The following is a 27,010-nucleotide window of genomic DNA, read 5'->3' as shown; positions in this document are numbered from 1 at the left end:
ATTTTGAGATTCCTAGGTACTCCCCATAGTCCTAAATATATGTATTCATTGTATGCAGCCTCACCAGCAGCCCTTAAATACTCTTAACTGCCTGCTTCTACCAGGAGCTCAAATGCCAGAACCAAGAACGGCTAGGTGGACGTCTGTGGCAGGATAAATGCTGATATTCATGCTGCTACCTCCTTGAAGATGGGCGTCAATGAAGATGGGTGTCAACTCATTATTTTCTTGGACCCTCTTCAGGCAGAAAATATCAGAACCAATGAGAATATGCTAGATACAGGCTATTTCCTTCAAGGTGGAGCCTTCCTATGAAGCCTCCATTTTCTGCACAACAGTCTGCACAACAATGTGGTGCCTCATGACAGTCTGATGTAACCACTATACTGACCTAAGGATAAGATACAACCATACAAATATGTGCACAAAAAGATAGAGTTGGAATGCTGACTTCACATTTCATAAAATAAAAGTAGCTTCTATTAGAGAATGAGGAGGTTAAAAGAGTGTCCCACAGTTGCAAAACAGGGAAACTTGTGAAGAGAAGTCTATATGTGGTTTTCAAGATATGGGAAACTGCATGTATTTGTGTTTGCTGCAGGCAATGTTTGTGCTAATGCTAGAGAATACATATGCCCACCAGACCATAAAACAAGTCCAAAAAGAGTCAAACAAATGGCCCTCACACTAAACTGCAAGACCAGCCCTTCAGATAATGTCAGATTTTCATACAGGCCAGCCCGATCCTGTGATGCCAATCACATGACTAGTTGGTGATAGAAAACTATTGCTCTATGGCTGAATCCACTTCCGGATGAGCACACACAGTGGGATGGTCGCGCTGTTGGCCGATTGCACTCCATGCTCCAGCTGGTTCCTGTCCGCGCCCTTCCATAGGAAGCTCGGGACCGTGTTTATTGTCATTCACAGAGCATCACTACAACTGGATGTTGGGGTGCGAGGTCTGAGGTCCAAGCTGCACTTGACTTCGATGGGGAAGGGCCCATGTAAGGGCACCACCTGACTCAAGACTCTGGTCAGGGATTCCCTCCCCCTCCTCCCCCCAGATTGGTTAGGGAAGCCTCAGGGCTTGAGGTGCAGGGACTACTGTGAGATTCAGTATGATAAGCTCTACATAGATCTAAAAGGATAAATGCTGAACTGTCTGCTTCATTAAGGTGCACCTGGATATCATCTGCAACTGCTAACAGAGTCAATTCTGTTTCCTGTAAAGGTTGAAACCTGCTTAAAATTAAGCCTGAGCAGAGTTCACAGAGTTCCGCAAGTGACAAAAAATCTCTGCCAAGCTACGCGAAGTTCCGCGAGCGCTGGAGTGTTTTTCCCTTGCTGTAAAATCAGCACAAACACCATTTCACACGGTGCAAGAGGGTGTTGCTTCTTTCTGCCATTCAAGTAGAAGTTCTACTTGAGTAGCAGCTTCCTCAACGTGAATGGAAGGTTTCTCAACACAAGCGGTAGCAACCCCCTGTGATCTCGCAGGGAAGTGATCTAGAGTTGGATTTTCCTTGCACTTGGCAACTTACTGTTGGCGAGCCCGAACAAGGAAAACCTCTGTGAGCTCCTTCGAGTGCAGAGTGAGAAAATCTATGCAAACTTCATGAACAGAGCAGAGTTCACCACTGAGGCTTGCTCAAAATGCATCTCTAAGAATTGTCTCAATAAAAGAGGAGAGAAAAAGCTTAATATCACTTTCTGAAATCTTAACTTTAAAAGGAAAGAGCAGAGGAACACTGGACTTGAGGTTTACGGCTTGCTCTAAGGCAGTGTGCTGTGCATGTGAATGCATTGCCCATGGGGAGGGGGCCTGTGTGGAAGATCTGGCCCAGGAGCATGGAAATCCCGGTACCTGGTCTAAGGCTCTGTTCAACTGATACATTCAGGCACCACCAGGTTGCAGAAGCCAAGAAGGTGCAGGTATTTTTCCGGGTGGAGAAGAAGCCTGCAAAGATTGCGAAAGCACAGATGCGTTGAAACAAAGGGAGAAGTACAATTCATATTGATCTAGGATAATTCTGACTGGCGCGGAATCTATTCCTTATTTGTGTACCTCCCTTTTTTTAGTAATAGGAAATGCTTATGATTGTCTGTAAATAATTTGTTCATTTTCTATATTGTCTGTGTTTCCAATTTTAATTATGTCTCAATTTTATTGTTTTTTAATGTGAATAAACTGTGCAGGCTGAATATATTAGTGTTTATAGTTTTTTATAATACTTTTTGCATTGCTTCAATTGATAGGTTGTTTTGTTATAATAATATTTGTCTATGTGATTGAAACTACTGGTGTCTTGAAAATTAGGTACCCAAAGGGAATCTTTTATGACGGAAGTCAGACTTGGTACCCTATCCCTTTGGTTTGGGGGTCCCTCTCTCTTTTATTAGAAAGCACAGATGTAGCCTGTGGTCTTTTTCTTGCATAATTCCTGCACCATTTTGCAACCTGAAAAAAGTCAAACGTAAAAGGAGAAAAATAGTCAAGAGAGCTTTAATGAAACATATCTCATGGGACAAGTCAATGAAACTCGCGCTGCAAAGAGCTCAAAACCCTGCAAGATTCGAGGGTTACTTGCTCCAATTACAGGGAGGAACAACACCCCTCTAACACCTATGCAGCAACTTTCAGCTTTGGAAGAATCATTCCAATTCGCGTCCTTGCTACTAAACTTGTCTAATGAATCAGTCCCAAGCCCGATGACAGGGAAGTCAGTCATTTGGTAAAAGATTCACTACTTTCAAGTCTGCCTGCCCATATAGCAGAAGTGTCTGATAATAACCATGAACATGCGGGGAATGCTAGGAATTCTGGGAATGCTGGAGTGCTGTGAAAGCTTCCTGCCCCATATTTTTTGTGGCCAGTTCCAAAGGGAATCTGAAAGAGCAAAATAATTTACCACTAGAAACAATGGATGTTGAGGATAGCCAGGATAATGCGGATTTCACTCCTTCACCTAACAAAAGCTTTATGCGGGCGGACGTAATCTTAGATCACTCTCTAAGCTTCCAAGACAAGGCACCGTCTCTACCACAAGCAGCATCTCTGGAAAAAACACTGTATCTAGTTTTGAGCCTATTACGTGAAATGACATGGGCGAAGGAAAATGATAGGAGAAAAACTAGCGAGCGGTTGAGCCAAATTTCTGACATGCTGCCGCAACTTACTTTCTGTATGACACAGGTGGAGCAGAGGGTTGCTACTTTGGAGGATTCAAGTAATGATCAAGCAGGAATCAAAATGAAAGTGCAAACTGATTTAGAGGAGCTAGAGCTCCGGCTGGACGATGCTAAGAACAGATCCTGGCATGCAAATCTAAGATTTGTTAAAATTCCACAGGATGGAGAGGCTTGCCAACTTGTTGCTACGCTAATTTCAGAGCTGATCTTGAAGCATGTTCTCACGGATAAAGAATCATAAGGAATGGACTTAGCTATCTCACGCATAAAGAATCATAAGGAATGGACTTAACTATCTCACGGATAAAGAATCATAAGGAATGGACTTAACTATCACACATGCCCATTAGGTCCTGTCTATTTGCCCTGCTATGCCAAATATCCTAGAACGATCTTAGCAAACTTCGCGGACTTTCGTATGAAAGAAAAATTCCGTGTTGTGCAATGAGACATAAATCATTTAGCTCATCTTATGATTTCACGTTTCGCATACTTTCTGACATGTCTATTGTAATGGCACGTCATTGCACATGACGTATTGCTTTAATAGACGATTTCAAGCGCCATGAAGTTCCGGCTGGAATTGTCCAGCAATCTAAATTTAAGGATTTATATCAGGGGTTTGCACAATTATTTTACTCTTTCAACATGGCTAGAAATCTTTTGCACTCTATTAACCAACATCCTGGAGCAGCTGGGCCAAAGAAAGGTGGTCTCTAAGACATTCTAACACCTTTAATGGCAAGATATACTTGATCTGATTTGAGCAAGGTTGAGGGAGCGGACGCACATTTGAGTGGATTTCAGCTAAATGTAAGAATGTAAGTATGTCATGTACAATAATGTATAAGGCTCTCTTAGTGATACCTATGCAAGTCTAACCAGACAGCGACCGTCTGGTGCGTGTCCTTTCTGGTGGTGGTGGGTTCAAAAGAGGGCCATGCAAAAGCACTCATGTTGGATGTGGGGTGGTCTAAAAAGGGGGAGGTCAGGAGGGTAGCTCCTGAGGGAGGCCTAGGAGATGGTGGGGCCTCTGGAGCAGGAGGGGAGAGGAAGGGATGGGTGTATGATGGGTGGCAAGGTGTAAAAGAGCATGCAGACTGAACAGCCACGGATCTTTTTTTATCAGACTTTGACTGACGCCCACCTTTCAGCCTAAAACGTTTTATATAGTTGTTATGATGAGTTATAAATCTATCAAAATAGCATCATGCAATATTAATTTTGCTAACAACCAGGTTAAAGTAAAATCCACTATAGAATCGCTTGTAGCAGCCCATGGTCAGATAATTCCTTTACAAGACAAGCACCTTAAAACCCAATCTAAACTACCAAAAATGCCAAAATGTATCTCTCAAGCATTTTTTTCTTAAACAGAAGTAGCAATTTAAGGGGTGGCAATTTTATTATTGTGGACATTTAAAGGGGATATTTTAAAGTTGCTTAGAGATTCTATGGCTAGATGAATCATACGTAATGTGGTAACAGGAACAAAGCATTTTGTGCTTAGTCAGCTTCTATGACCCTATTAAAGACGATATTGTTGCACTGAATGAGTTATACGAAGCATTGTGGGTTTCCTTTGGCCTGTTGGTTATAGGGGGAGATCTTAATTTTCTGCAGGATGCTAGATTGGACTCATCCTGTATAAATAAAGCTCTGAATAAATCCAGGGTATCAAGATTTCTAACTATAATGGCCAAGGACCAAGCTCTTGTTGATCCTTGGCGTCTAGACAGCCCTCAATCCCAGACGTTTACCTGCTTTTCTAAAACATATAATACTGCCTCCAGGATTGATTATTATCTAGTGTTGTTTTGATGGACTAGTAGGAACTCTGGCAAAAGGTCTAATCCCTTCTCAGACCATTCTGTTCTGTTTATAGAGTTCAATGCTAACTTCGAGCTGGTAGAAATATCAAGCTGGTTCCTAGACAAATCTCTGTCAACCAATAAAGGATGGGTTACTGTCATGAATTTGAGTCTTACAGAAATGGACGAGAGGAATATAGGGTTGGCTTCCTCCTTTTCTGTTTGAGAGGCCTGCAAAGCCTTTATGCAGGGTGAGGCAATTGCCTTTAAAGCTCAAGTACTTAAACTAAAAAGGGAAAAGGAGTAAGCTCTACATGTAGATCTGGGTGTAGCCACTTGTATCCATCTTAGGGAGGATGTGCAGGATACTAGTTTGAGAATAAGCAAAGCTAGACAGGCTTTAAAAGAACATTACCTTGCCCAGACAATCTTGAATCAGAACTCCAGCTTTCAGTAGCTATATGAAGGGAGTGAGCAGGCCAGACGATTTCTTGCATGGTCGGTTAAGAAGAGACAGAACAACTCTCTTATAAAATCTATCTATGATGGAACTAGTGGCTAGAAAGTATGTTAACCGGACGGGTTAGAAAAAGTTTTTGTAACCAATTATACACAATTATATAGGTCCTCATAAGTTAATATGCCCAATGCAATTAATACATTTCTTAACGGTATTGACATGCCTACTCTTAGCCAAGGCAAACACAAGGAGATGATGGACGGAGAGCTGAAACTTTTCTGACACTCACACCCAGTCACAGATCTGGGTTGGAACCATCATCGTCCTTTAGCTCACTTCGCCACCCCAGTTCAGACAAAGCTATATGAAAATTAGTCTTGATCCTATGCCTCATGGGAACAATCCAGTCCAAACTGCCAAGTCATGTCTTCCCTGGACCGGAAACAAGCATTTTAGGACCGGTTTCGGTGTAACAGCCCCCATCAGCCAGACTAGCTGAATCCAGAGGCAAATTTGAGCAAGGGACCCTTGTCTGGGCATACCCTGTCAACTTAGGGTGAACAAAGCAAACACAAGGAGCTGATGGATAGAGTGCTGAAACCTTTCATACACTCACCCCCAGTCACAGATCTGGGTTGAACCCATCATCATTCTTTAGCTCACTTCTCCACCCCAGTTCAGACAAAGCTATAGGTAAATCAGTCTTGACCCTCTGCCTCATGGGAACAGTCCAGCCCGAACTGTCAAGCCATGTCTTCCCTGGACCAGAAACAAGCATTCTGGGAACGGTTTCGGGGTAACACCCCTTATCAGGCAGACTAGCTTGAATCCAGTGGCAAAGTGAGAAAGGGACCCTCGTCTGGGCATACCCTGCCAACTTAGGGCAAATAAAGCACACACAAGGAGATGATGGATTGAGCTCTGAAACTTTTCAGACACTCACCCCCAGTCACAGATCTGGGTTGAATCCTTCATCTTTCTTTAACTCACTTCGCCACCTCATTTCAGACAAAGCTGTATGCAGCAGATGAGTGCAGTGGTTCCTATCACGCTTCAAGAGTGATTAAGAGCTCTCAAAATGGGAAAGCATGTGGGAGCGATGGACTGCCAGTCAAGATATATAAAACCTTTGGCTTACAGTTGTCCCCCTGCCTGGTTATATTGTTTTATGAAATTCCAAAGGGCTGTGAAGGGCCCTCTAATTTCTCGGGGGACGTAATCATCAGTTAAAAAAAAAGATAGACCCTCTGGTCATTTCCGGTCTTATCGCCCCTTCAGCCTTCCATACAATGATTTTAAGATCTTGGCCAGAATAATTGCTTCCAGAATAACACCCTGGCACCTGCGGACCTATCTGGATTTCTTCCAGGAAGAACCCTCTCGGTTAATACCAACTTTCTCCTCCAAGCAATATTATTTGCAAATAATAAGATCAAGACAGCTATCTTTATGATAGACTCAGAAAAAGCATTCAATTTAGTTCAGTGGGAGATTCTCTTTCCTACCTTAAATATATGTGGGTTCCCTTCGAAACTGGTGAAGTGTTTAGGCAATTTATACAACCAAGCTCAAGCCAAGGTTATGGTAAATTCACATATGGCAGGAAGAATCTCAATCAGTCGGGGTACTTGTCAGGGCTGCCCGATCTCTCCAGTTCTTTTTACACTTCTTATTGAACTGTTAAGATCTGCACATTGAAACCCCTATATCCGGTGCTCCTAAAACTAAAACATTTTGCAGGGACTAGATCCTGTATCTCAATGCTGAGGAACATATTATCAAAAGATCTTTTGACAAAATTCAAGCATTTTCTGAATTGGGGGAATATAGCAACAATTATTCAATATCGGAAATATTTCTATTTAACATCTCCAACTCTGTATTACCTAGTGAAATGCAGCCCCAGGTGCAAGCCTCCCTTCTCATTAAATATTTAGGTCTTTTTATATATCATGATTTTTCTGATCTTTATCAACTCAACAATTCAACCAGGTTAGCAAAAGCACAGAAACTAATAATGGAATGGCAGCTATATCCACTTACCATTATTGGGTAAATACTTTTAATTAAAATGATGATTTTACCTCATATCTCCATATTGTGTCTATTATGATTATAAAAGTCCCCCAGAAATTGATCAAATGCTGCATCATTTTATCTGGACAGGCAAAAAAAACATTACTAAGTTGGAAAACCTACAGTTATTAATTCAATACGGTAGATTAGAAACTCCTGATTTTAAGAAATATTTCAGGCTTCTTTTTTAGATTTAGATATTTCTTTGAAAGAGAGTGACATGTTAGGTTTACTTTTAGGAAGAGTGTGTATTCAGAATTGTCAGTTACTGGGCCGGGCATACTCGTCGTAATCACTAGGAAGTTTTATGGGACCAACTTGGCTGAAGTTTATTACTACTTCATCCGTTCTGTGGGATCGTCTACCAGTATTTTATACAGTTGAACCCTTTCGCATTACTCTCTGATTCTTTCTGACCGGTTTCCATTGGCGTTTAACCCTTGATGTGGGATCGTCTACTATCCCTATACAGTTGGATCTTACTTGCTGATAATATCTTGAGTAATTTGGCTGGCATCTATTGATACTCAACCCTTATAGTGGGACCGTTTATACAGTTCTTCAAACCGTTGGATCCTTTCGCTGAAAATATTTTGCCCTGAGGATGTTCCTTTAAAAGGAACAAAACACATTGGCTATTGTCCTGCCATCTGTTATGTAAAGGAAGAATAAAAGATACTGAAAAGAGTATATTGAACAGAGTGTGACTTCATCTCTGGTGCTACCTCCATTTTTCTTCAATATATTCAGAATTGGGTTTAAGGACTTTTTAGTGGCTGGAACCATGAGGCCCTGGAGGCAGCTCCGAGAGCGTAATTTGGCAATTTCTGTGTCAATGTTTCTATCATATTCGCAACTACAACATTTATTTTACGATATGCAGACCCCAGGGAATTCACCACCCTCTGTAATTAGCTATGAGTTCTATGTTGCGACCTCTACCGTTTGCAGGACTGAGCAAAAGTGTTGTTAAACTATAAACCAACCATATTGCAAATGATGTTTCCAACTTTATCTGGAACATGTTTTCAACTTTATCTGGAACATGTTTTAGTTGTGAGGCTGAGAAGGGGGACTGGATGCACATAAATGTTTCTTGCCTGAAAAGATCAAACCGCAGTGATACTGGAACCAGTGGCAGCCCTTCACGGGATATGTAATTAGGTAAATCTGATGAGGCATCAGAAACAGCTATACTTCATTGCGATCTTAGTGGCCAAATCATTGATTTTAAAGAAATGGAAATCAAGTGAGGCTCTTTTTTTGTATGAGCAGTGGGTAACTAAGATGCAACAAGTGAAAGCAAGAGTAGAACTATATGCCTTGCAAATCGGGGCTGTATCCGAATTCTAACAAATCTGGGAGTGGGAACATAGGAGGGTAAAGCACACAATGAAAAGTATCTCTATGATGAGGTCTAGCATCTCCAGGGATGAAAAGATGACAATGTGCCTATTAATTAATGAAGGGGTTATGGACGTTACCAGGTTTACTTAAAAGGATATGCTGCTTCTTTTCGGCAATTGGTTTTTTGAGCCTCATGAATTATGATTTCCTAAGTCTACAATGAAATGAGGTGCGAAGATAAGGTTCCGTGCTTAATCATGGGTAAATTAAAATAATTTACGTAGTATGTTTCTTGGAAAAGGAAGCGGAAAAAAACTTATTTGCACCTTTTAGGAAAATGTTGGATCATACAATGATTTATCGCTCGTTCGTGTGGGGTAAGATGAATTGTACCCTATTTATTACCTGTTTTTTACCTACTGGAAATAAGATAAAACATTTTTTTTACAAGATCATAGGTTGAACAGCAGTGCATTCCGCAGAAGACAGACATACCTAGAAGTGAAACAGGATGGGTGGGATCCATGAGGTAATCAACATTCTATACCATTCGTCATTCACGGACTGTATCATGTACCCACAAAGGCAGTGCAGAGGAAAAAAGTAACAAACTTGGCAAACATTTACTGCTGATGAAGCTTTAATATTCGGTCTAGTTTCTTGTTCACTGACAATGGAAAGTCGTGTGAACAATCCACATGCCCCCAAATCCCAAGTCTGGTGGGAGCTGTAGTTTTAGTAAAAACCAAACAGTATATCTAGCTCCCAGTGAGCGCTACTCTTATGAATGTAACTTACTAAATACAGAAAAGTATGAAGCTGGAAGGATGGCAGAGGGGTAGTGCTTTTCACTCACAATACCTCTGCCAAAGACATTTATTTTATGTTTTAATCCTTTGGAAATTGTTTGCAACGACCACATTTAAAAGCTCAGGACCAGGTGATTAAAAAACCAGAAACCTGCATTCAGATAATTTAAACATAATATGGATGCAGATTTCCACCATAAATAAAAAAGTAAAAAATCCTGGTTGTCGATGGAAACCGCAGGTTTCAGCTTTCCAAGTATAATCCGGAAACAGTTTTGTGAGGTTTTATTTTGCTAGTTGAATTACACAGCTTTGCGAATGAGCCTGCTATTTTATAAGATTACTTGTTTTTTATTCTTAAGATATTTCCTATGGAAGATGTATGTTGCGGCAGTGGCATATGACACTTTGAGGTACTACAAGAGAGTTATTTGCTCAGTAACATAATTTCTCTGCTTTCTACGTGTAAAATATAGGTCGAAGCCTTTAAACCTGGAAAATGCAACATAGGCATTTATCATCTTGAGATCTAAACGCTATAGAAACATTTCTTTTCCTTTTTTTTTTTACATCATTTTTTTATTTATTGCAAGAAAGAACAGAAAATACAATAATAAAATCAACTCAATTATACATATATGCATGATTCTCTGTACATAATATTATCATTATAGAGAGAGAAAGAAGAGAAAAAAAAAAGAAAAAAGGAAAAAAAAAAAAAAATAAATATATATATATATATATATATATATATATATAACATGTCGGTCTCCCAGAATATGAATCTGTTTAACTAATAAATGTTCCCCATATTTGGCCATCTTAGTTTGGCCAATGAGAGTTCCATAGTATGTATTTCATGGATAAGATACCACCATCACATTACGCTAGGGGGTTCCTTCGAAATCCATGTTCGCGCGATGGCCAATCTAGCACAAGCAAAAATAATAGTTAGCAGATCTTTGTATATGCTGTTAGTGTCTTGTATGTCTAACAAAACTAAATGAGCAGAGAGTGTAGGCATTGGTATGTGCTTCCTGTTAAGAACAGCAGTTATTCCCAACCAGAAAGTGGTAAGTTTTGGGCACTCATAGAGCATGTGCTCTATGCCTGCTGCTTCCATATTGCATTTTGAGCATTTAGTGCGTTCGTTAGAGATGTTGCCAGAAGTCCAGCTAGAGATTCTTTGAGGCGTATAGTATATTTGAGTGACTGTCCTATAGAATTGTAGCCTCAGATTTGAAGACTGGACGACTCGATTTATTTGTTTTAGTGAACCCGCGACCTGGCTTGGATTGATGTTTATTCCTAGCCTGTTAGTCCATTTATCTGCCATTTTGCCACAATCGCCGACTTGACTTTTGTTAAGGAGCATATAGCTCTTACTGCTAATGGCTTTAGTTTGATTAGAATAGATAAACTGTAAAATGTTTGAGTGTTCAACACTCTCAATTTTCTTTTTATTGATTAAGAAATCTTGTATCTGTATGTATTTAAAATATGTTGTCTCTTTGATTTTATAGAGTATTTTTAATGTATTGAAGCTTAGAAGGCCATCTGGACCATAAAGATCCCCAAGATTGTTAATATTCTGATCTTTCCATTGAGTGCAAGCGCCATCTGCGAAGATGTTAGGTAGCCCAGGATTCCCCCATATTGAGAGTTCATCATTAAAAAAAGAGATGTTTTCAATATCCATTATTTGGTCCCAAATTTTTTTGATAGCTCTGGCAGTCTTGAATTTGACTCTCTTGAAATAAATTGGGTCATGTACCCGGAATAGGAACTGATTGCTTTGCAATCCTAACATAAATTGATGGTAAAATGTGGGGACATCGTTAGACATAAGGCTACGTATACGTTGTATAAAGGTGGCGAAGAAATACATTTTTAGATCTGGGAAATTTAGTCACCTGTTTTCAATAGGCAGTTTCAATACCGTCATTGATCGGCGAGCTTTTTTGTATCCCCAGATGTAGCTGCTACAGATACTTTCTATTTTCTTAATATAGAATTTAGATAATTGTAGAGGGATAGATCTAAACAAATATAGTATTTTTGGGACTATCTTCATCTTTATTATATTGATACGTCCGATCAAACTAAGAGGTATTTTATTCCAATTTTTTAGCATAGAAGCAATATCTTTAAGCAAAGAATCATAGTTTAAAGGGATGATTTTCTCAATGTTAGAGGTAAGTTTCACTCCTAAATAAGTAGCATTTTGGCAAAGCCCTGTGATCGGAAGTGTGGGTTGATAGTTTGCTATCACTTGCGTTTTATTGGCATTGAGTCTATAGCCCGATATATCACCAAATTCTCTTGCTTCCTGGATTATTTTAGGTATAGCCCGTATTAAATCAGTAGTGTATATGGCTATATCGTCGGCAAAAGCTGTAATTTTTAGACACATGTCTTCATGTTCTATTGGGATTATATGTTTTTGGGCAGTTAATGCATTTAGGAATGGTTCTAGGGCTATAGCGAATAACAGGGGTGAAAGAGGACACCCCTGTCTAGTGCCTCTTTTTATTGAAAAGTTATCCAAGTTATTCCCCAGATAGCTGACAATTGCTGTAGGTGTCTCATACAGAGATTGGATCCATCTTAGATACTGCCCCTGTATCCCATAAGCCAGTAGTGTTGCCCAGAGATATTCCCACCCCACTCGGTCAAATGGCTTCTCTGCATCTAACATGACCATTCCGAGTGGGGTGAGAGTAGTCGCCGCGACATCGAAAGCAGTTATTGCAGTATTGACATGGGTGGTGGTATCCCTACCTAGCACAAATCCGTGTTGTTGGCAGTTAACTAAGATTGGCATCATCGGTGCTAAACGATTGGCAAGTACTTTGGCGAAGATTTTAGCATCAGTGTTGATTAGAGAAATTGGCCTGTATGAACCCTGTTCTTCCGGTGGTTTGTTCTTTTTTAAAAAGAATACTATTTTGGCTGTACGCCATGAAGCAGGGGCAGCTCCTGTTTCTCCCACAAAGTCTATCACTTGTTTAAGTAGAGGGAGAAGTTCCTGTTCACAGACCTTATAGATTTCCACAGGTAAGCAATCTTCACCTGCAGCCTTGTTTGGCGGAGTGCCTTTACAGCGATACCAAGTTCTTCGATAGAAATGTTAGTATTGAGTGGTCTAGTTATTTCTGAGTCCAATCTTTCAGGAATATGTTTCTCTAGATATGATTCTATTGTTTCTAGAGTAGGTATTTTTTCTGGAGTGTAGAGGTGACAGTAGTATTTAGCAAATTGTCCCAAAATCTGTTCTGGTTTACTGTAGACTTTAGAGTCAAGTCCTTTTATATTTTTAATAGTAGTTTTTGCCTTTTTATCCGCTACCTTATAAGCCAGAATTTTCCCAATTCTGTCACCGCCTTCATATTGTGCTAGTTTGTATTTATGGATTTTAGTGCTAAATTTTTCCCTAAGGGTTTTCTTGACAGATGCCCTTAATGAAATAAGTCTAAGACTTAGCTCTTTAATGTTAGATTTGCCTTGTGTTATAGCGTCTGAAAGTTGTTGCTCGGCTAGAGAAATGTTTAATATAGTAGACTTTTCTAGCCCTCGATTTTCAGCGTTATCCCGGAAAATATATTGCTGTGTATAGCCTCTAATGCGGCTTGATATTAAATGATATATACTCCTGGATGTGTTTTTTAATACCAGAAATTTATTTATGGTCCATAAGTAAGTATCTGGGATATGTGAACTGCCGGGCTATGGGTTGGGTATCCAAACTTTTTAATTCGAATAGTATCGGGTTATGGTCTGAGGTGATTTTAGGGCAGATTTCTAGTACACAATTTTCTAGAAAGCAATCTGTTGCCCAAATCATGTCAATTCTAGAAAAAGTTTGATGCGGGGAGGAGTAGTATGTGAAGCCGGCCATGGTGGGATGTTTAGTACGCCAGACATCTTTTAAGTTGTGTATCCTAGCTAGTTCCAAGATAGCTGACCTCACTTTACCCATCCTATTTCTAGTTCCTTTGCTGGTGGAGTCTATAGCATAATTCATGACACAATTGAAATCCCCCATTATCAAAAATTCCCCCTCCCAATCCAATAATTCAATGGTCAATTGTTCATACAGCTTAGGTATAATTAAATTTGGTCCGTAGACTATGCAAAATACATAGCACTTTTGATTAAACTGCAGTTGTACTATAGCCCACCTGCCTTTGACATCGGCAGCAGTCTTGATAACATTCACTCTTAGCCATTTTTGTTTTAAAATAGCAACACCTCGGATTGGTGCCCCTAAAGTAGAACAAACAACAAGATCACAACCCATTTGTGATAGAAGCTTGCGGCCTTGATATCTGATATGAGTCTCTGAAAGAAATACCATATGTGGTTTATACATGTCCATTTCTTCTTGTACTAGTTTCCTTTTGTCTTTATTATTGAGACCGGCAACATTCCAAACTAAACATTTAAAAGAAGACATAGCTTATATTGTTGTTTCTCGATCTCTCCCACAGAGCACTTTCATTAGCCTTGTTGCAACTTTTTAAGCTTCTCTTATTCTTGCAATAAAATTTTTTCCCCTTTTTCTGCCCAACCCCCCCAGATGGCTCAATTCCACCCACCCACCCCCTTTTCCTCAAGCCCCCCTGAGTGGGATACCCCACTATCCTGGCTGCCGCTGGAAGGGCAGGACAGTGAAGTACACCGCTCCACACCGCTAGAGTAACTCCTAGTATTAATATTTCCACAGCAGAGATGGAAAGCTATATCTGAAATCAGAAAGAAAGAAGAGAAAAAGAGAGAGGAAAGAGGGAAGAGAGAAAAAGAAAAGGAAAAAAATAAAGAGAAAGGGAAGAAGCAAGAAGCAAGAAGGAAAAGAGGGTAGTTAAGACAAATATACTCTAGTCGTAATGAGTCCTTCATTAGTAATCACATTGTATTTCAATTACTTTTTCAGATTTCTCGAAAGCTCAGAGTTACATCCTGTTCCCTCCTTTATTGAGTGTAAAATCTTTTTAATCCTTCTCTCTCGTCCACCTCTCTAAGTTTTTGATCGCCTCTTCTGGTTCAGTAAAAAATAATGATTGTCCACCCCTAATGATTTTGAGACGCGCGGGCTCTTGTAGGTATACCATACAGCCAATAGTCTTGAGAGAATCCATTAATTTACGAAGCTCCCAACGTCGATCCATTGTGGCCTTACACAGGTCAGAACGTACAAAAAAAGTGAAGTTGCCAATAGTGACAGGGCTGTTGACTTTGGCTTTAAGAGCGACAGCTTGCCTCAATAGGAAATTCCCGAAATAGATCATGATTGGTCTAGGGAATTAATTGTTCTTGTTCCTTTGGAAGGAGGGCAATCTATGTACCCGTTGCAATTGGGAATCCCAATCCCAATCCGAGAGGTCACTGAAGGCTTTTTGGAAAAGTTGCACCACGAAGGTGCGGGGATCCGCCCCCTCGGCACCTTCAGGTATTCCAAACAGTCTTAAATTATGTCTGCATGCTCTATTCTCCATATCCTCAACTTTGGCCTCCAGCTGAGAGATACGAGACGAGTGAATTCTCGTGGTTGACCTTCTTCAATCCCCACGACTTGCTGCTTCAAATCTTCTATCTCTTGCATGACCCCACCAAGTTTCTGGGACATTTCGCTCATGGAGGCCTGTAGTTTGGTGTTATCCTCTCTCAGCTGAAGGTGCTGTTGGTGACTTTCCTGTCTCCGTGCAATAAGAGTTTGCATAATTAGGCCCATAGTAATATTGTCATGCTGATGCGGTGTTTCTTCATCTAATTGAGGCATTGCAGTTGGTGTTATTATTGCTGTTGGACTAGGTACTGAAGTTGTAGTCGTGCAATTTTTATCCGAGAGAATCTGGCTAGAGTTTAAAGATGTTATTTCCATTGAGTCATTTGAGATTTCCACCGAACACATTTCGGGATCTGTTTCAGTCAGTATTGTCCTTGTGTTTAAGTTTGTCGGCATAGAGTAAACATTGACAGGTTCGCTAGTCACCGGATGATTGGTCAAGTTTGTGCCCAAAGAGCTAGTTAGAGCGCTAAGCGGTGACCCAGCGTTGCCAACATCAGTCAGTCTATTTTTAGTTGATAGTGTTGGTGTTGATGGAGCTATTGTCGTTATGTTAGTCGAACTGTCGGGTTGCTTTAGACTTTGGCGACATTCTGTATTCTCCACGCTCTCTGTTCTAGAGAGTATGTTGCTGTCGTGCGAATGTAGATCAAGACCTGCACCAGATAATCTTAGGGCCATACCCTTGACTCCTCCCTTTGCCTCAATCCACTTCCTCAGCGGGCTATCGTCGATTAGAGCCTTGCGCCCCTTTTTGTTTGCGATAAGGTCTTTATTCAGTAATTTGCGAGTGGTGGGTTTTTGTCTAGCCTTGGCTTTCAGTTTAATTTTTCTTTAGCCCACGGCTCGGCCAGTATTATTCCTAATAGAGGTTATTTCCATCTCTCTCTCGCTCTCTTCAGAGATCTCTTCAGATATCCCCTCGTATTCTTGGTTGGAATTTTCTTCGGCTCTTAGAGTGTCATCATTGAATATGTGATCTTTCTTTCCAGATCGATCTTCATTCTCTTGGTTTCCAAGAATGGGGGAATCAGTTTCCAATACAAGCAGTGTATGATTGGTTGATCTGCTAGCTTCTATCTCTTTATCCAAGATAACCCCCAGTGTAACAGGTGTACTTTCCAAGAGGTTAGTGGCAATATCTACAGTATTTGAGGAGCCTTTGCTAATAGGGATAGCATTAGCACTAGCAGCATCGACATCAGGGAAAGTTGGACCCACCTTCCTCTCCTATGTATACAGGCTCGGATTCGAGAGTGGTATTACCATCTTTCACAAGGACACTCAGTTCATTAGTTCTATCTGGTCTGTCTGTATTATCTGTATGACCAATAATCTTTAGATTTTTCTCTTTTTCCTTGACATACACACAGCTCGTATTCACATTGGTAGGTGATATGGAGCAAACGTCTTTACTGGCCAAGTCAGCTGGGATAGAAAGTTTCTGGGGACCAAGGCCCCCCTCACAAAAAGTCACTGCCTCGATACCATGATTAGTACTCCCGCCTGGAGTGGAGTCGCTGGGTGTTAGACTTTCGCCCGCTATTGTCGAAGGGCCCACAGCAATTTTAGTTTTAGCAGCCGGACCACCCATTAGCGTTTTAACCTCGCTGGCGGACATACCTGGTTCGTTGATTCTTGCCGCATTCCCAGTACTGCCAGCTCTAGTGGACCGGGTGGATTGCCGCGTTGTCATCGGTGCAGGAGCGGCGGAAGGTCCCGGCTCCGTTGTTGTCAGGTATGCCGCCCGGTCTTCGCTGTCTTCACTAATTATCCACGGCTGTGCAGAGAATAGTCCAGGGCCCGCCCCGTAGCACGCCCGGCCAGGCAAGCGAAGGGAGCCGATATTCCAGGCTCTCCAAGCCGGTAAGACCCCTCTGGTCAATCGGCAGACAAGACACAGCATACAGATTTGGCTGATAGCGAGTTTTGAGAGAAGAGAAAAGTGCTTTTACATCAGCATTTCTCCGAAAAGCGGTAAGCAGTAGCTAGTTGCTCAGCTTTGATAGCGGTTTCAATTATCACTCAGACACAGAGTGGAGTGGCACCATGCAGCTCCTTCACTGAACGGCGTCAGCCCGCCATCTTGACTCCGCCTTCCAATCCCCAATAGTGTAACTTGGGAATGGCCTAGATTGCTAGAGAAACATTTCTCTTCCAAATGTATTTTTCCAGATACACCCAACACATGAGTCTCACTCACTAGAATTTAGTAACAGAAGATTATGTTTGGCAAAAAAAACTAATTTGATCTATTAAATGAGCTCAGGAAATGCTTAAGAGGCACACTGGTTTGTAGCAAGATTGAGAGGTTTCAAACATGACAGTGGCCCTGACACACAACTTATTTATGGTGCGAGTGTGTAGAATTTCTCCAAACAGTCCTAAATAACTTAGGCCCCGATGTAGGTAAAATAGATTTACCGATTTTAAATTACCGAATCATACCGATTCGGTAATTAAAAATCGGTAAATCTAAGGGGTTGAGATGTAGGAACATCCAGATGTTCCTGCTACCGATTCGGTAAAAATCGGTATTTACCGATTCTGTAAATACCGACCGGTAATGTCCCATTCATTCCTATGGGCTTTGAAGCCCATAGGAATGAATGGGGCATTACCGGTCGGTATTTACAGAATCGGTAAATACCGAATTTGACATGGGTGCAGGGGGTGTCACTTTGACACCCTCTAGCACCCCCAAAAAAGATTCGGGGGCCATGTGGCAGGCATACCTGCCCTAAGGGCAGGTCTGCCTGTCATATGGCACAGGTGTGCATGCACACATGTGCATGCACACCGGAATCGGTTTTTTACCATGAAGTTGGATTTCATGGTAAAATACCGATTCTGTAAGGCTTGTGGGACTCAGAAGAGTCCCACCTACATCTCATTGTTACCGAATCGGTAAAAATACCGATTCGGTATTTTACAGATTCGGTAAATTTACCGATCGGTAAATTTTCCGAATCTGTAAAATACCTGGACCTACATACCATTTTGTGAATCTCGGTCGGTAACGGCCGAAAATACCGATTTTCGGCCGTTACCGACCGACCTACATCCGGCCCCTAATTTCCAAAGGGCAATTCCCTCTTGTTTCAGTATATATTATATGACTTTAGTAGTACACCAAATTCTATGAACATTAAATCAAATTGTTTTCACACTGTTTCAAATGTGAATAAGTTGTGAACTCCATCTCACTGTGGCTGAAACGGTGGCAAACAGTATAGAACTTAGACATATATGTTAAATTTAAGGAGGGCAAGGTTGAAAAAGAAGCAACCAGTGTTGAACTAGAGTCAGGATGCCTTTAACAATGGCTATTATAGGGGCACCTGATGCATGCATGTTTTTATTTTCCATTCCATTTGGTTGCATTTTTGTGACAGCTTTTTATTTGAGCTTCATTTACTTCTCATCAAGATGTTCATGTGGAGTTGTGCATGCAGTAAGACATAATGGACAAGATTTAGGGATGTTAAAATTGGATATCTATTTGAACAATTTTACAGATTTTTGCAAAAGTTACACAAGAATAAGCATTCAACGTAAAATGTTGTTTCTGCTATCGAGTGTTTGGAAAGGCATGCCTCACTTATAAAAAAAGTCAAGTGAGATATCGGCAGGAGAGAAGTTTGAAAGAAAAAGTCTTTTGGGAGCTGTTTATAATTCCCATGGTCACAATATCTACCCAAATCAGACTCCTGCGTTCCAAAAATATGGAAAACCATGTGACAAGAAAATAGGGGAAAATTACCATATTTTAGACAAGTACAAAATGCAAGAATTTCACGAGATTTTAGCCGCATAATTAAAAATGTACATACAAAGAGGAAGGTAACCAGGTAAGTTTCAGGCGCAAAGCATACGTATGGCAGAAAGTAAGGCTCACAAGATAACAGAGTTCTCAAAGCAAGAAAGGGAAGGTCACCCACTTCCCTACAATCCCAAAACAATAGTTCCAGGTACAACAAGCTTAAGATTAAAAATGTACATGGATCGATTACAATGTAGTAGTTTGAGGAAAGTTACAGGTCACAAATATCTTTGTTTGAGCCACTTCTAAAATGTCCCAGAGTACACCAGTGGCAACTTCGCAAAGCTCTAACAGTCTCCCAAAAATTCCTGCGGCCACTGACTGTTCTACTACCGGCTCATTACAGGATTGTGACTTCATGTTTCTTGACCAATGGACTGCTTTGCACGAATCATTTGGTTATTCAACCTACGTATCTCCAGAATGTGTGAGTCTCTTTTCAAAGTCATCTTGTGGTGCTACTTTCCAGTACTTTGTTGGACCGAAACAAGTACCTACATGAAGAAGAAAATGCAAGTACAATTGCATTGGTGTGCATTGTCCTCATTAAAAGTGTTTAGGTAAAGGATGCAATATGTATTGCACCTTACAAGAGACTTCACAGCGTGACCATATGACAAATAACCGGGTCTTGGTGTGTTTATCTGAATACAGCAAATAAGTAATGACTTACCTCTAAACTGGCATGCAGGGAGCAAACCAATAGGATTGGAGGATTAGAGAGTCGAAATCCATTAACTCCTGGACTTAATTTCATTTCTGAATAGGGGAACAATAAGTGGAAATACATATTTATGATGTTAAACATGCGGAAAGAATATTAAAAAACAAGTAGTGTTTTCCAGTAAATGACAACTTTTACATAGACAAATTAAAATATGCTCCTTTTTTTTACAAAAACGGCCCAAACATGTGCATGTTTTGGACTTCATTTGTAATAAATAATGTTTTATTATTTACCTAAATCTGCATTTACATTGTGTGCAAAACATGTTCCCACTTCAGAGTAAAATTAGGTAATTTGATTATTCTTCACAACGTACACCAAATTTCACAGCAGTTTGGGTATTAGTGTATCATATTTTGTATAGAGTATTGTGCGAATTCAATACCCACATTTTGGGCAAGAGGAAAAATAATCTCGAAATGGGTACAAAAAAACACAGTTTAGGAAGTCAAAAAGGATAAAACAGCAATAATGAACAATCATTTTTTTTTTCAAGTTGCACTCCTTCATTCGTAAGGCCCAAATTACAAATCACTAAACCCCAAACAAGAATGTATCTCTCCAAATCAGGCATGTCATATGTTAGTGACTATGAAAAAAGTGTTCCATTATTTTGTGTTATGTCATTTTACTTTGAATTATATTAGCATATATTTGCTGCACTATGACTCATTGTTATATGTTGTATTATTCTGTGTCATATGTGTATATTTATTATGTAATATGAATTATGCTATGGTATGTTGTGTGTGTTGTGTTTTACAATGTTATATATGTTTATGATAACAAATCCCCATAGACTTGAACTAGATTCAAATGTTGTAAGTTCACAAAAATAGCCAAGTAGCCATAAAAATGTGGTTGCCTTTGGTTGCAGTTTGTTTCATAAGAAAAGCTTGATGGGTAGTATTGATGCAAGTAACACAGGTTCAATACATAATATATGAATCAAAGTATGACTTGAGTTCATACATGACATCCCTATGGGTATGTCAACGTTTTGACCCAAAAAAATGAATCCACAGGTCTCTTCGGGACAATGCTGTCTGCCTATTAATCTGTGAATAAAAGAACACACTAAATTGTGGGGGGCGTGACTTGAGCCAAGAAGGATGGTGGGCTTCCTGTGAAGCTCCATAGTGGCTCGGGATGTTTGCATTGCCTCCTAAAAGAAGGACTTCGTCAGTGCTGCTCAAATGAAGCCTACGCATTTCTGAAGGGCAGCACCATTATCTGACCACCAGAACTTCTTTGCGGTAAGCGAGAACCTGTGTCTTTCTTTTTAAAATGAGCTTGCACGTCTCCCTTGGGACTCGCGCCCACCATTTGTGTCTTTCCGTGATATGCATTTTTCTCATGTTTGAGTGATTACTGCTATTTTTCACCATGGCACATCATTTTGCTACAATTTTTCAATGGTTATTATTAATAGGACATTGGTTGTTTCATTCTACAAGTCAGTAATATTTTGTGGCGTTTTTCCTTGCTAAGTGCCTCCTCAGTGACATTCTCAAGGCTTGTTTTATATTACTTGGTGTGTTTTGTATCATGGTGCATGGACTACCTGGCTATCTTTTTTGATCTGCTCTGAATGTACTTTTTTCTGCAAGGAAGGAAGATACATATTGTTTTACTTCTATTATTGTGTTTTTGCCAAAGCTTCATCTCCCTTCATATAATGTACACATTATTTTCTCACTTTCTGTGTATGGAAGGACACAGCCTGTTCATCGAGTTATCCATATGTCTCCTCCTCATCCTCCATCAGTGGTTGAATTTAATCGTTACAGCATTCTTAATAACGATATAGCAGAGCCAGAGCAAGATGTGGTTTCTCCTTCCACAAGCACGGTGTCCTCAAATATTCCACTTCCTGGAGGGCGCTAGAGGGCGCACTGCAGGATGGCTAGCTAAACAGGCAGCTCCGCCGGACGGACCCTTGTCCCGTGTACATCCCCGCGAATATGGCAGCAAGATTGTTAAAACTGGCAGAATTGACAATCTGAATATGTAGGGCAGCTGTGGAGTACTTCTGAGCAGGGCAACGACAAAAGATTGCGGAGAAAACACTCATCGGGTTTGATGAGAGCCGCGATCCGAGATAGACAAGATGGCACCCACCACCGCACTGGAACATTGAATGAGGAACCAGGAAATCTTGAAAGGAAAAACCTGATACTGGCTAGCCTCAACTGAGGAGCACTTCGACCAGCAACGGACTGGGAAACTGGATAAAGAACGTGAACTTGAGCCTTTTGTGTTCGCGTCCCGGCATTTTATGGCAGAGATGCGACCTTACAGGTAAAATGGCGGCGCCCATTACCATAGCATATTACTGTGGCTGACGCGGGGATCTTAACTGCATCATTGGACGTCGGCCCTACAACACAGGGAGCGCGACTGCTGATATCCAGAAAGCTGGCGAAAACTGGACAAAGCTAATGCTGACGCAACGTCCTACACGCTAAACTACTCGGCGGCTGGCAGGAATCTCAAAAAGGTGCCCACCGGTCCAGACGAGCCAACGAAATCGTGAGTAAATGGGAGACACACTAAAGGGCCATAAGTACGCAACTGGCTTAGACTGTAGCGCTCTCTGTGCTGTGTTCTCTGCCATATAGCGTGTAAGACTACTACATGCTCACCGAGGCTGCAGCAACTGAGGGCAGCATAGCGAATATTGATGGTGGCCATTTTGCGACAGCCTCCATTACGCGCCGACACTTGTAAAAGCCTACTCAGTGGCTCTGACCCCGAAGAACTGCGAACAAGCCTGTGATAGGCTTATTTATGAAGCATCTGCACCATTGTAATGCGCACTGCAGCACCCAGATGTCAACGCGGCCCTTGTAGTTCACGGTCCAGTTGTACAGCACTGTGCTACCGCCTTACCACACGTTGGATATTTGTGGATTGCGTATCTTTGTCACCACCTCTCTCATGATACAGGAAATCGAAATTCCACTCTCAAAGTTTCCAGCTGGTGGCTCCTCTGAAGGTCCCCTTCCATAATCTGTGCTACAGATCTCTCTGCTTGCCACTGGCGGTGTGGGGGATCTCCCCGTGCGTTTGTGGAGGCTCGGAAGAAGCGCCGAGGCTTTACTAATACTGGGGAATCTGGTTTAAGAGACGAGACATTGGATGAACGTCACCACCACTCCACTACAACAAGAGTACGGAGACTATCCAGTTGCACAAGATGGGAAAGCCTGACAAACAACAACCAAAGCTAACATTCGAATCGCGGGGATCTGTACCAGGCCCCATGACCCCATCAAATACCAAGGCAGAGTTGAAAGGTGCTCCAGAAACAGGCATGGAATCCATACTAAAAGCAATCCAATCCAGCCTTCAAGATATTAACGGTAAACTAGATCATCTCACGTGCCGCGTGGATAACATGGCGGCAAAATTGGACCGACAAGGCAAGAGGCTGGATGATGCTGAGAATCGGTTGCTGGCTGTGGAAGACAAGGCACATACTAGCACTACCAAATGTGATGGGATGGAAAAAGTGCTGGAAGTGATAAAGAACAAAGCGGAAGATTTGGAGGCACGATCACGCCGTAACAACGTCCGTATTGCAGGCGTCCCGGAGTCAACAAATACTGGCCGAATGGACACGTATGTAGAGGACCTCTGCCGGGCGATATTTGGGGCGGACCATCTTTCACCGATCTTTATAATTGAGCGTGCTCACAGGTCGCTTGCACCCCGCCCACCACCAGGTGCACCACCCAGGCCTATAGTGGACCGTGTACTGAACTATAGAGATCGTGACAGCATATTGCGGCTGGCGAGGGAAAAGAAGCAAGTGACCTTCCAAGGCAACCAGTTGGAGTTCTACCCTGTCTACACTATGGCGGTACAGCAGGCGCGTTTAGAGTTTGCAAATGTTAAGGCGAAATTAAGAAGCATGCAGGTGGAATATGCAATGCTATACCCAGCGCGGCTGAAGATCACCAAGGACGGCAAACCGGCAATACTACCCACGCCGAAGGCAGCTCAGGAATTCGTCTAGAATATCACAAATCAACGGAAGGAGCAAAGACAAGCTGAACAAGAACAAGACCAGGACTGAGCGACCAGCGATGGCAGACCCTCTGCGCCAACCATCACAGCAAATATGATAGCTATAGTGCAACTATTGATATATCAGCGTCCGATACCTCACAATTATGGGACATAAGCCACTCCACTAGCGGTAAGTCTGCCATGCAGGCAAAACTTAACTTTTGAGCATTGTCGAGTAATACACACTGGTAAACGATTATCATTGCGGCCACAACACACACATGGCAGACTCATGAGCCTCTGAACTGTAAGGCTGCCGCATGGGAAAGTGCTGTATACACGACCATCAGACTTGACCTGTAGGGACGTGACTTTCCATGGGGTGTGAGAAGGTAAATGTGATTTAAGCCCTGTCGTCGAAGTGCTCAGAGACACTAAATTTGAGGTTACAAACTATGCTGATCTGATGCACTTTTGTACCAAAGCATGGCAACTATCTATTGAATGGAGACATTGTCAATTTGCAGTTATCCATCTGACACTGGTTAGCAGGGAAGCCTATGATGTGAAAATGCTGGACGCTACTGGCTAGTGCTTAATATGGTTTATTGATTTATCGGAAACTCGTGGATTCCATGCAAGGATAAAATGTACAGCACTAGGTTGGTACGAGGTCTATATAAAAAATACAAGGTGGGCTTGAACTTATGGAATTGCAATTTACGTAACGCTCTATTGCACTGCCGAACATATTTACAGTTCTGCTAACACTAATGCAATAGGACTCAAACAGTTTATGTTGATGAACCAAATACGATCCGTCCACATCCATTAACTTGGAAGGTGATGTGTACCCTAGGCGGACCCTTACATGGGTGTTCTCCACACAGTTATGCACTATTGGGGTGTTAATAATGAGGAATGGCTCCGGCAGGATTGGGCTGCTGATGTGGGTGGGGGGAGGAAAGGTTGGGGAAATGTTTTTTTCAATGGACCACAACACTTAAGATGCATTGCTGAGATCCGAGAAGATAATGATACACATGTTGTAGATTTTGTGTGTACACACTGCCGCTTATGTTCTATAGGGGGATACTCCATACATATGTTTGAAAGAATTACTCCTCAACACCTACGTTAAATATGACTAACAGTGTACCAGGTAAACCGTCATTGAATCTAATTACATGGAATATACGCGGATTCACGAACCCGAAGAAAATAAGACAACTGTTTGCATGTATGTACGGATGGCATATTGACATTGCAATGCTGCAATAAACTCATGTAGCCCCACATATGCATACTCACATTGGCTGGCGTTGGGCCGAATCAATTCACAACTCCACATACTCTTCCTATTCCAAGGGGGTTTCGATACTGATTAAAAAAGGCACTCATTTTAAAGTGGAGAACACAATACAGGACAATCACAGGCGATATCTTATACTCACAGGGGTACTACGAGGACAACGTTTGACGTGTATTAACACTTATGGGCCAAACACTTATGCACCTGAATTATACCACGAGATATGGCAACATTTACAGGAGGAGCAAGATAGAACTTTGATCTGGGGTGGGGATCTAAATTAGGCTTTAAATGATCAAATGGATAGATCGGGGGTGACCACCGAACCACACAGGAAAGCAAGGACTAAAGTACTTGGCAGAGTTATACCTGCATGACATATGGAAAGCGCGTAACCCAGGAATTAGCGAAGCAACACACAGTTTGGCAGCACATGGAAGCTGGTCCCGTATTGATTACTGGCTAGGCTCAGACGCAACTCTGTTATGGGCCACAGGGATTAAACACATGCCTAAAACTCTTTCAGATCATAACCCCATAACAGTGAGTCTTAAAATACCACATTACTCACCGCCCCCATACAGCTGGAGTTGTAACGCCACTGCTCTCACAGATTCTGTGTACGCCGACACTATAGCTAAAGCCATTAAAGAATATTTTCAACTAAATGAACAATCCACAGATGACCCATGCCTGCTTTGGGAGCCTTTCAAAGTCACGCTGCGAGGGGTCTGCATGAGCACAACAGTTGGGATATTGCGGGATATCCGAGCACAGGTGACAAGATGCGAAACGCAACTAAAAATGCTAGAGAACCAATACGAAAGTACCCATGATATAACGATACTGGGGGAAATAAGAAAGACACTTACAGAGCACCAATCCCTTGCTATGGACGAGAATAAGTACATTCACAAGCGTCCCATGGCTAGAACCTTTGGTGAAGGGGGTAGACCAGGTAGAGTACTGGAGTCAATAATTTGTGACGGGCGTAAAACGCAAACAGTATCGCAGATAAGGGATGATAAAGGTTCCATTCGCACAGACCCACTGGGCATTTTGCAAGGATTCATACAATCATATAGCAAGCTATATAAACAAGCTATATAAATCACAGCCAACTACTTTGCAAGCTGAAATATTAAAATATCTAGAAGATGTAGCCATTGCGTGGCTCTCGGACACGCAAAGAGACTATTTTTCGCTTCCGATCACTGTTGAGGAGGTCTCAGAGATAATTAAATCATTGCCGAATGGCAAGGCCCCCGGCTCGGACGGGTTCACAAGTGAATTTTATAAAACGTACACTGATATGTTGGCGCCAAGACTAGTTGTAATGTTTGGTGAGGCCTTTGAGAAAAATGTAATCCCGCCAACACTACGAGAAGCAGTGATGATAGCGCTCCTAAAACCTGGAAAGGATCCAGAGCTATGCGACTCATACCGCCCCTTATCATTACTTAATGTGGACTCTAAGATTTTAGCCAAGATACTTGCCTCAAGATTGCAACCTCTTATGACCAATTTGGTCCTCCCAGACCAGTCTAGTTTTATACCGTCTCGAGCCACCATGCATAACACCAGGACGCTGTTCGCCCTTTCCCATTACCTGACTCCAGACACCAAAGCAGTGGTGGTTATGTTAGATGCCGCCAAGGCTTTTGACTCCATTGAGTGGTCCTACCTAATCACGGTTCTAAACAGGATGGGGTTTCCTCCGATATTTATACAATGGGTTAAACTTTTATACACACAACCAGTGGCTAGAATTCGAGTGAATGGATACGTATCGGAAGCAATACATATAGAACATGGGACGAGACAGGGATGCCCGCTGTCCCCATTATTATTTGCTCTTGCCCTGGAGCCACTT

General features: G+C 41.6%; 1 protein-coding gene across 3 annotated transcripts in view; it reads right to left on the bottom strand.

The window, feature by feature from the left end:
• Positions 1-27,010, bottom strand: part of KYNU (kynureninase) — a 988,121-nt gene that overhangs the window by 193,436 nt on the left and 767,675 nt on the right. For all 3 annotated transcript variants that reach the window (XM_078682489.1, XM_078682491.1, XM_078682490.1), the window contains one exon: positions 19,758-19,843. In XM_078682489.1, the coding sequence (XP_078538615.1) occupies positions 19,758-19,843 (86 nt within the window). The remainder of the gene's footprint in view (positions 1-19,757; positions 19,844-27,010) is intronic.

Source organism: Lissotriton helveticus, chromosome 3_1 (genome assembly GCF_964261635.1).
Source record: "Lissotriton helveticus chromosome 3_1, aLisHel1.1, whole genome shotgun sequence".
Taxonomy (NCBI): Eukaryota; Metazoa; Chordata; class Amphibia; order Caudata; family Salamandridae; genus Lissotriton; species Lissotriton helveticus.
This window is presented reverse-complemented; position numbering and strand designations above follow the sequence as displayed.